General features: G+C 37.4%; 2 protein-coding genes across 3 annotated transcripts in view; both read right to left on the reverse strand.

Annotated features, from left to right (window-relative positions):
- agap1 (ArfGAP with GTPase domain, ankyrin repeat and PH domain 1) overlaps positions 1–6260 on the reverse strand; it is a 179676-nt gene extending 173416 nt beyond the window's left edge. The window contains exon 1 of one of the 2 annotated variants that reach the window (XM_058780222.1): positions 5068–6260. In XM_058780222.1, coding sequence (XP_058636205.1) covers positions 5068–5230 — 163 coding nt within the window. In that variant the 5' untranslated portion in view covers positions 5231–6260. The remainder of the gene's footprint in view (positions 1–5067) is intronic. The other variant, XM_058780223.1, reaches the window with a different exon arrangement.
- Positions 6261–9666: 3406 nt separating this feature from the next.
- Positions 9667–11526, reverse strand: faimb (Fas apoptotic inhibitory molecule b). The gene is made up of 4 exons (XM_058779782.1): positions 11138–11526; positions 10631–10859; positions 10176–10225; positions 9667–9975 (listed from the first exon to the last, which is right to left on the reverse strand). The coding sequence occupies exons 1-4, from the start codon at positions 11249–11251 to the stop codon at positions 9826–9828; spliced, it is 543 nt and encodes a 180-aa protein (XP_058635765.1). The 5' UTR covers positions 11252–11526; the 3' UTR covers positions 9667–9825.
- Positions 11527–11807: the final 281 nt, after the last annotated feature.

Raw genomic sequence — 11807 nt, forward strand, 5'->3', positions numbered from 1 at the left:
ACAACATCCCCTGGAAAAAAATTATGTGGGAGCCAGTGAAGGTTAAGCCAATGACTTATACTTTAAGCCCCCGAACACGCTATAAGCGAAATTGAAGAACGAATTGGTGTGACGTCATTGTAAACCAAATAAGGCTCAAATGAATTTAGTTTGGAGTTCTCCAAAGTGCTCCGTGGCTCCACCTTCTTTGACATGGTAATCTTTTTCGGTTCATTTCTACTGTACAATCCGTGGAGGTTAGACAAAAGCAAAAACAAACACACTGGAAAGCCAATTTGAAAGTTGAATGTTGAAATTGAAAAACTGGATGTTCGCTAATAGTATAATCGCTCCTCGGGTGTTTTGAACTTCTTTTTACACCTCAAGTGAAGAACAAACAAGAACTTTGCTGGGAGTATATAGGGGCTTTCACACCAGAGGAACCTTTTCATAGTTCCTGGAACTACTGGCGGAAGTACCCACTTTTTGGCGGGAACTAGGAAGGCGTTTAGTTCTAGGAACTCTGTTTGGGGGAATTAAATTAGCTCCTACTTCAGAGTAGAATCTAAAACAGTTCTATAAAAATTACCAGTGATGTAAGTGTACACTGATCGGGCAAATGTATAAAGGCTACCTGGCATTTTTAAAAAGCCATGTAAAAATATTTACTGCATGAACACGGAAAACAGCGATAACGGCATTTAGCTAACTGTTGTCTGCGGCACTGTGTTCTTTTCTCAGCCTCAATGATATGTAACACTGCAAGTTGTCATAGGAGATTTAGTCAGATTTTCCTGCTCTTTTAATCTCGTAAATTGTGCGTTTACATTCCATCTTCGTTATCACGAAACCCACAACACACAACAAAAGCAGCTTCGATTATGGCATCCTCCTTTCACCGGTTGTTGACATTTGTAAATGCCGCAAATAAAGACTTCGCTGTCGGCCGCTTCAGAGTCCTGCTGCCGGTGCGAATGCAACCAGGAAAACGGGCAGAGTGGGAAATTGGTTCTCTAGGAACTATCATGCTGGCTAGTTCCTAGAATGGAGTTAGCAAAACTACACGGTGCAAAAGCTCCTTATCAAGGCCTTTAGAAGAGCTACTACTGCCTTCATCCACCACCAAAGAAAAAAAGACCCTTGGGACAGACCCATCATGCTATTGAACAGCCACTGTCAGAGAATCAGAAACCCAAAAGATGTACCATCTTGGATTTGGGAACAGCAAATAAACACCTCGAAAAAACTGCTCCTGGATAAAAACTGTGTGGGAACCAATGAAGGTCAAACAATCTACTTACTCTCATAACTAGAAGAGACAGTTACTGGCCCTAATCTGCCACTTTATTGTTTGTGTTCAGAACCCCACTGAGCCATTTAATACAACTGTACTGGCAGCTTGTTAATCCCTGAACCCAGTCTAGACTTAGCAGGCTCTTCAGCATATGGCCCCTGCATATGTTGCCCCGTTCCTCTCTCCTGGCCTCAGACTCTATGGCCGTGCTTCAGGGCCTTCTAATTAAATATAAACAGATATATGGTCTCCTTGCAGCCATTTCTCTGGTTAGCATTCTATTGAACCAAATGCTCAGTGCAATTTAAGCAGAATGCTGACCACAGAGGCTAACAGCTCTGAGAAACGCCAAAGAGATGGCCAAAATCTTTAATGCGTCAGACAGACTGGCCATAAAAGCGGAGTATGACGCAGCAGTAGGAAGAGAGATGGAATTTTAAAAGACGGACGCTTCTGACATCCGGTGCAGCTCAGTTGCTGTCATACTGTGGGGGTGATGCATGCTCCTCCATGTGCATTTAACAAACTACATGGGGCTACTGCGACTGCATCTCCCTAATGGCGCCCTCCGGACAGATTTGATGGGAGGGGCTGTGGTCCCGACATCTGCATGATGCTGTGACCTCTCTTTTGGAGGGGGTGTGTTGCATAGCACTGTTACCTCAGCACAATGACACCGGCCATTAGAGCTGCCAGACATTTCATAGCTAACAATCCCAAGAAGAAACCTGTCCTGCCTTGCAAAAATGGACAGTATTAGTTGGAGGATTTTGACAGAATATTACCAGACACACAATGAGCTCAAACTCAATTTTTATTATGCTATCTTTGGGCTTTTTCAGCTACTTTTATTGACAAAATAGGCGAGCAGCAATTACAGGGCCAAGCACACCAGTGGCCAAAAAATAGATTTTATCCGGATGTAGAATTTTAGCATTTTACTAAAGAGGTGCTGAGAGACAGACTCCTGACTTACCATTAAATTTATTATATTTAAATTTATAAATAATTTGAATAACAATTGAAGTGAAATGGCTTGACACAATAAATACAGCATTTTATGCCAAAATTCAATATGACTGACTGAGCATTATTGGTCTAAAAACTCCAAGAAATGAGTCATATCAAATTGAAAAAGACAAGAAATTAACAGCATTCACACTAAAATGAATCAGACAGAAAAAATAATTTGTAATCAGTGTACCAGATTTCACAACATTCCCCCAAATGGTTATAACCCATTTTTCATCATTTTATTTTTAAGCACATCATTAAAAATACTGTATAGAAAACAGAGAGAAGACAGATAAATGCCATGATAAGTGCAATATGTTCATTAAAGTAAATGTATGTACGGAACGGAAATGAGTATTATGTTTATGAATGTATGACCACAAATATTCACGTATACATGCTTGCAAATATTTGCTTATATCGTAACCAGTTGACCAGACCAAAATTTATTTTACTTTTTATACTTTGTGGAAATATATTTATGCATGTACCCATGAAGGAGTGTTGTTTGTTTGTTATTGTGTTGAAGTCCATAAAAATAAAGTAAAAAAAATAAATTAAAAAAAACTATTTTTTTTTTTTACTTTTTCCTTCACCAAGCCAGGAAAAGGGGGAAAAAACTATTTAATGATAAAGTATAAATAACTGTATGCCTACATGATGTCCAGAGCATTGTGCTACCTCATTGCTCCGACAACTAAAATCAATGCTGAAATCAAATCAATATGAAATCAAACCAACCCTCATTTACTTTAATACATATTCCTGTAAATGATTGCGTGTAAGTTTTCTGAATTTTAGATTCTCAGAAAGTCTGTTTTATCCAGCATACGCATACATTCACAAAAATCTTCTTTTCCATGCACAAGCTACACTATTCATTCTTATAAATGTCATGCCCTTTATGCAAGAAACAGGAAGGCTAAAGTGTCGCCCAGATGCGTGTCTCTGAGATCACAAACATGCTCTGCAAAGAGAGCGATCTGCTTAGGCTCAAACCAACCCGCCCCTTATGTGTCAGCAGGCGTCTTGTGTAAAATTAAGCAAAATGACTACTGTGCACACCAATGTAAACGCTACACCAGTCTAATATCTGAAGACAGACTCGCTTCTGATCACAGGGTGTGTTAAGTATCGGTTTTCAGCTCAGATTTACCATCTGTTAAACTGGGAGGTCAGCGAGAAGTTAATGAAAGTGGCATTAAAAAGTCGACATTTAATCCACAATAAGACACTTTCACAAAAACTCCTAAAAGCTGATTTTACTGCAAACTGTTTTTGGGATATTGTGACCTTAAATTCATTGCTAGTTAACATGAATAGTAAAACACTGTTGTGCAGAAGTCAATCATTTTGTTTTGGCAACAACAACAAAAAATAACTACTATCAAGTTCTGCTTTTAGAAAGCCAACATTGACTCATGACCACACACTGTCTGCAACATAACGTCCTGATGACTTTAAGTAACTATACAAAGGATTTTAAAAGATTCACCATAAATCGATTCCACTAAGTCTTTCTTGGTTTTCAGGAATTAGACAGGCCGGGGTCTGTAAAGGGGGTGTGTTGGTGGTAGTGACAGGTTTGTCTCTGTCATGTGCATGTCTCAGCAAGTCAAGAACCATTTTAAACGCAGCCTACATTTTACTTTCATTGAAAAGGGTTCAAAGATTCATACATCCACTCATCTCTGACAGAGACATGTCACTGACCACACACAGAGCCGAGCACCCACTCATTAGGAAAACATTCACTGCAATCTAGTGGAACATTGAGTTTCATCTCAAACACAATGCAGCTTCTCATTTTGCTATTATGTAACCTGCCAGCAGATATTGTAAATAGCATTTGCATGTAAAAATCATGTTGATTATCTCTTAATAACAGGAAAACAAAAAGAAAAAGCTATCAAAACCTCACAGACTGTGACAGCCTACAGCTTCATGCAAACCATATATCAAAACTGCAACCTCTAAAAGATTGAATGAAAGCTGTACTTGACACAAACATAACCATCAACAATTTCATATTACCTTATTTTACAGTAGACGACATTTCATTTTCATGAATGACAACGAGGCCGATCAAAGGGTTGTACTGCTTTGTACTTGTGTGTCAATTAAAGACAACACAACTATTGAACAGACCGTACAACTATACCTTACACTTTCATATAGTGAAAAATCAAATATGGCATCTACACGACAAAAATATGGCTGACTAAAATCGGATGAGTTTTTTTTAAACATCTGTTTAAAGTTTGACTCAAGCCTCTCACAATTACACTATGACTAAATCTGAAATCTTGAAAGTCTCAAGGACAAGGAAATGGTATAAAGAACAAATATAACCAGAATTTAACTATAACAACCAATAAAACAATAGGAAAAAAAAAAAAAAGATTTACTACCTTTCATCTTTAGAAGCCAAAGGTTCAAACTCTTTCTGAGATTCATAAGAGGCATAGGTACTCTTGCAAAGAGAAAGAACTAATAATCATCTTTTGGAGTGGCTTGATTTGTAATGCCAATACTCATTATGTAATATAATCCTAATTATGTATTTTTGTAAAATGACACTGGGAGTGGACACACATTTCAAATGCAGGTTTGTCGTCCCATCCCATATTCACCATAGCAACCAGAGCTTCCGCCAAACTTGGCATTACTCACCACTGACATACAAACTAAACTGGACTAAAAACCGAATAAATGAATGACAATTACATCAAAAGGCTCTGAAGGATTTCTGCAGGTTCAAACGCCCTCGATGCCCTTACCTTCAATGGCAATGACGTGCTCTCGGACCTGGTTCTGCAGCAGCGGATCCTCCACGCGCTCCAGCAGCTCGTAGATCGAGTAGATGTTCGGATGGACGGACTCGAACCTCTGAATCTCAGCTCTGATCGCGGCTGAGTTCGCCAGGTGTTGCTGATAATTCATGTTTGCAATATGATCTCTTCCAATGGAACCCGATAGGCAATTATCTAAAGAGTGTTTGCAGATGATTTAGGGATACTGATATGCTGCAAACACGTAAACACAGGAGGGAGATCAGATGTCCACATGAGGTCTGTGGTCAGCTCCAACGAATTTGTTCAAAACAAAAAAAATATAAATGTTCCCAAATGTACACTGGGGTGTAGATGCAATCACAGATGAGAGAAAAACTTGTGAAAACGTTAAAGATTAAGTGTGAAATCACTTAATGCGAGACAAACCAACATCTAGCAGCGGCTTTGATATCAGTGCATGTGATGTTTGAGTATATGCGTATTACAACAGAAGTCCAGACGCTGGAGGGAGATCTGCAGCTGTCCGGATCTGAAATCCCAGGATAGAGTCATATGCCCCATATCCTCATAAATACAGCATAAAAACACAGAAGCTCCCCCAAAACACCATGAATCGTCATTACGGACTATAACAGGCAAGAGAAGGCCATCTCAGGTCTACAGTCCGAGGCGAGAAGAGTCCACATGGTCGCCTCCGTCTGTGTGCTTCATACACACTGCCCAGTTTCAGCGGCAAAAAGGGCTGAGACGAAGATAAGTAATTCAAATTCAAACTCGGCGAACAACTATTCACACAAACGAGCTGGACACGGTATGTCTGCTGTGTTCCAAGCACAGTCAACTCGCTCTCTGCTGTTGTTCACTTCGGCTCATGCTGACATTACAGCCGCTTAACTACTTTCTGCGGTCTCGATGCAAACCCACTGATGTACGTCAACCTCAACGAGATACCATCGCCGGGGAGCTTTTCGGGTATCAATCTTATTTTATCCGCAAAGATGGGTGCATTCCCTTTCCTCCCGCACTAAGGTCCGTCCCGTCTGTATCCTCTCAAACATCATTGCGCCTGCTCCTTCCTTTGGACGTTTCCTACTGGAAAAACGTCGGAGCTTAGGAGCCGTCGTCCAGGTCGTTGCTGCGCTAGTTCTGCGCAGTCTGTGTTGTTATTAAAACGCATACAGGTCGCCACACACTGGATGGGGGCGCTGTAGGGCGCACTTATCTTACTTTGAACACATGGTGTCCGATTAGTGGGCCCTGTGTAAACCATTGGAATGAATTGCAGGTCTCAGGTCTCTGACACACTCACAGATATGACCTCAGAGTCTTATGATAACATGGGCGTGCGCTAACCCATGTATCCAATAAAGGTTAAACATATGCAGGTTTTACTGGTGAAAAATCACCTATTCAGCAGCATTTAGCTCAAAGAACCACTAATCTCTACAACGGTAAAATATTAGGAAGCTAATAACACAGTGGCGTAGCGGACGGGCATGCAGTGCGGGGCGCGCAAATAGCAGCATATAAGGATTCACAGTCACCTCACATTTATTTTTTAATCCATGCAGCAAATTTTTTAAAAATAGCTCGAAAAAAATTGCAAATTACTTTATTGCATTACAGGTGCTTTTAAAGAACGTTTCACTATTAACTTGTATAAAAAATGTAAAATGTATAAAACATTGTCATAAATTCGTTGTATTCCCATTTTAAAATACACATTCATTGTTATAAGCCTACAGATAGCAAAAATAAATAAAAAATAAAAAAACATAGTTTTACCGTAGCATATAGTGTAGCATGATGTAGGCCTATAGATAAATCATAAGATCTGAACCAAGTGTCTTAAGTTTAAAACATAGCCTAAAACCCTTAAATTCCTTAAATTCCTCCCTTCGCTCAGCTGCGCATGCGATCTTGAATCAAATTTTGGCGGTGACATGCAACAAGTTTATCATGTAGGATAATTGTTTTAATAAAGCTCTCAGGAGATTTCATTCAAAGACCCGCAGCCTTCAACTATTTTAATGGTGAGGTTAGTGCACTAATATGCTTTATAGGCTATTACCAATTTAATATTGCTTTGTTTTATTATTATTGTACTGTTGTTGGAAATTAAAAAAACTTGCTTTAATTGCAAGTCATGTCCTAAATGCATAGACTATTTTTGACACGTTCCGATCCATTGATATGGTTATTACATAAACTATTGCAATTTCGAGAGTCGGCTAAATTTTTCATTTGTGGATGTCATTCCGAATATAGGCTACTTTGTAGAGTGTACGTGGCATTTGGTTCTCTTAGCAGCATGATAAACAAAACTTATATTCACATTCTGAATGGATTATACATGGCACAGAAAGCTCCCTTTATAGCAATTAAAAAGCTGTCACCCAGTTCATCAAGATCTCACAAAGTTAAGTTATAATCAACGAATCTCTCTCTACCCTGCGCAGTGAATCTCTATTTACATAGTGTTATAAAGAGAAGATTCGCGAGCGTGCAGAACAAAACTTTTTTTGAGCGGTGATTCTAACATAGCCTACATAAAAGTCATAATATAACATATAACTATGAAGGTAAAATTACGTCAAAAAGATTTGCATGCGCAGGGTAAAATTTGTGAAAGTGTACATGAGATAGCAAGCATAAATTAATTTTGCATGCGCAAGAAAATATTTGTTAAAGTGTAAATCGCGTTTGAAGCGTAAGAAAAAAAGATTTGCAGCCTTTTATTGTTGTTTGTAAGTGTAATTCATGTATTGTGAAACTGCAACTTCATGCTAAGGCAAAATAAATATGATCTGTATTCTTCTGACTTTCATTTTTCTGCGCTTACACTTTTGGCACTGTTGTTGTCGCCCAAATACAGCCAAAAGTATTGCAAGCCTGTGCGTTTTGAAAACAACCGTATCAAGAACTGCAAATCAGATTGACCGCCTAAAACCAATATGTGTGTGTAGAAAAAAAATCGTTGCAACTGTCTAAATGATTACTTGTGTGCATAGAGCAAAATGTTCCCAAATAACCCGCTATGTACGTCTGCGTCTCTGCGCTTGCAGTTTTGGCACGATTCTCTCACTGATTTCAGATTTGCAAGCTCTTGTGGAAGGCGGGACCTTCTTCTTGCAGCCAATCAAATGAGGCTCTCGCTGACTCTCGATTTACTCTTATCTGATTGGTTCAATAAACACTCCAGACGTGAGAACACATATTTATTTTAATTTGACTCGTCATTATTATTGTGGGGATGGTATTTTTAATGCACAGATACATTTAAAAAATAATTGACGGATTATTGACAGACTACCTTTTAAAATATGTTTTAATATAGAACTTGATCAATTTAAGTAACATTACAGTTTGTTATTGTTTTGGTGGATGTTTCTGAGATCATAAAAAAGTGTGCCCCCCCTATGAAAACGAAATGCCCCCCATTGAAGATTTTCTGGCGACGGCTCTGTATATATATATATATATATATATATATATATATATATATTGTTGGTGGAAGTTGGGGGCTGGGGGGTCCCTGACTATACTTGAACCATGAAACTAGTGAAAATGAAATGAAAAGATCCAATTGCTGTAATAAATTCAGACCCACTCACGTTACATCATATTTTATTTTTACGCGTTTTTACAGCGTTGCTCGTTATAACAAATCACACACAAGTCTGTTGAGTTTAGGAATACAGTGGCCAATCAGAGGCGTTCAGATTAGCCATCGCTAATTTTTGTTTGGACTGAAACTCGCGAATTCCCTCATCATAAGCAACAAAAGTGCAGATGTACGTATACAATAAAAGTAAGAGATTCATTTATCATACAGATTATAAGAGGAGTTGTGAGTGCTTAAACACTAGCTAGACTGACTGATCATTTAGAGCTTTCACTGCAAGATTTAGTCTATTAAAATGCATTTAGAATGCTCCCAAAATTCAAGATATGGGGGCAGAAAATGTTTTAATTTATGCAAAACACAATGTTACAGCAGTTGATTAAGTATAAATATTATTTACACTTTATATAGGCCTATAGGCTATGTGTACTAAATCAATTATTCTATTTAAAATTGTTTTAACAATTTATTTTAATAATTTAATATCAATGACAGACAAAGCAGAGTCCCATTAAATGAGATTCATATAAAAGGTAAAATTATTCTATGAATTATATAGGGGCATATCAATATATACATATTTAATTGGCCATGTTATAAGCAACACAATGAATTCTAACTGAAATAATTTCACTCAATTTCTAGTACATCTGTACGTGTACATCTAACTCATGGATTAATTTAATATTAACCCCATTAATTATAGCAATTATTAAATTAAATAATAATAACAGTAAGTAATAACATGCCACTATAAGAGCCTTTTGTCTGGGCATCTTACCACAAGGCTCTAATTTTACCCTTTCAAAATAAAAACAATATTTTTTTTACTCCACACATCTGAAACATTTATGTGTCCACAAATCTCCTATTAACAAATAGACACAAAAACCTTTGATATTCAGCATAATACAATATCATAGATACTGATAGCCAAGCCATTCATTAAATGTGTTGGTACTTTAATGCCTTTAACATCTTTGTAACAAATAAATGAACAAATACCATCACACTGGATCCACTGAAGAAACAAAACTTGTTCGATGCCATCTGTATCTAATTCTGATAAAGTACTGTTGCTAAATGTCTTGCACAGCTGAATTCCATTAGCCTCCATTTTACTCAATGGCCTCTTCTATCCTGATTCCATCCACCAGCAGGGAATGAACTATTCCGTTTCGTTTCCTTCCACTACTTGTTGCTTTAATGCAGCATTCATGGTTCTCCACTGCAAAGTGTGTCTCGCTTCCATTCTCTGTAAACTCCCCCTGCACAAAGGAAATCAATTTAAACACAGGTCTATAACTAAACAAGCACCAGAAAGATGTGATACGAAGAAGATGGTGTTACGTTTTTCCACAGTGGCCACACAACTACACTCAGACTTAAATAAACAATGGACCAAAGTGGACCTTTCATACACCCAAAGGCATGCATTAGTCTGAAATGCAGTATTAAAATGACTTACCATAGTCTCCATTTTCTGTCCATTGCACCACACATCCATAGTGTCTTTCTCTAGTAAAACAGAAAAAAACAATAGTTGTGTTTTAATTACAGTTTAATTGTCTAATGTCTGCATGAGAACAGGTCAAATCAAACAAACGAGCAAATGTTTCTGTTCTTTTAGTAAAGCAGCATGCACTGTGTAATGTAGTCCAGACGTTTTCACACTTTTTGATGCCTCAGACCCCCACATGATGATCCCCTTGAGAGGACATCCCTTCCTAAAATATAATGGCAGATGTATTTTCATAAAAAAAAGTAAACCGTCGAATAAGTTTACTTTTACAAATTTTTCTGCTGACCCGGACCCTGATTGGAAGTCATTCTCTTCTTACAGTGTGGTTGGACAATATAATATACAAAGAATATTCTTTTTACATCATAAATCAAGGGGAATGTTTTCACAGTGTCTCTTACCTAGAACTACCCTGTAATCAGCACCACCCAGTTTCAACATCCATGTTTTGGAAATTTTTGATCGGTTGTCCAAAAAAGTTTGGAGACTTTTTCCGTTGATTTCCAGTGTGTACTCATAGGAAAACCCAGTGATCGCCTCAATAGAGATGGTTGCTTTTGTATCTGTGCTCCCAACAGGGAATGTTTCTTTGCCCACCAGTTTGAACATCCAATCCCTCCTCAACACCTCCTTAAAAAGTGGATAAGACTTAATATAATTATTTTATATTATCTTATTCATATAATATCTTATCTCTACATAGTATCATATATTATCATCTTAATTATAATAACATAAGATACATATAACACCTTATCTTATTATTGTCTTAATATCAAATTACATAAAAATATTAATAGAAACTAAAAATATAAAACACAGCGTATGTAAAACTATCTAATTTAATCTAACATAATGACAAATAAAATAAATACATTTTAATCGGGAAAATACTGACTACTTCTCACCTTCCCATTAATGTAAATGACCCGTTTTCCTGTTGTTGTTCCATGTTCAAACTCAACTCGGTAAACCCCATCACTTAGCGACACGTCCCACGCTCCCACAATGTCTCCGGACATGCTGTGTTAAGATCCACACTGCCCAACCGCTCTATACTATTTTTAATTCTATGTAATGTTTTAGCTTCCGCTTGATCGTAGCAGTCCTCATTATGCGCAATTGCTGATTAAATCTCTGTATATTACTGAGGCTGCCATCCTTTGCTCGCTCAGCAACGAGTGCATTAGTGTAAGAGGCTTAGCTTATCAAGGCAGCAAAGAGTGTTCGAGGAGACAGTTATTTTCACTGCAATTAAATTTAAAATAGACATTAGGTCTAGGAGTAAAAATCCTAAAAACTGGTTTTCAATTGTTAAAAAGCTTGAATGTTTTTGATGCTCTCGGGTCACTACCAATAGATGGCAGTCATCTCTCTCTCGCTCGTTCCCTTATTATTAAATAAATAACTAAATACAGTTTTATTATAACCTGAAGCAGAAGATTGAACGGCAAAAATGCATATTTATGTAGGCTTTGTGATCAATACATTTATTTTTTTAATATTAAAAAAAAAATTACATAAAAATATTTTACAACCCTGTTTAATGCAATGTTATGGAATATGAAGTTGTGCAAA

Source organism: Onychostoma macrolepis, chromosome 06 (assembly GCF_012432095.1).
Source record: "Onychostoma macrolepis isolate SWU-2019 chromosome 06, ASM1243209v1, whole genome shotgun sequence".
Lineage (NCBI taxonomy): Eukaryota > Metazoa > Chordata > Actinopteri > Cypriniformes > Cyprinidae > Onychostoma > Onychostoma macrolepis.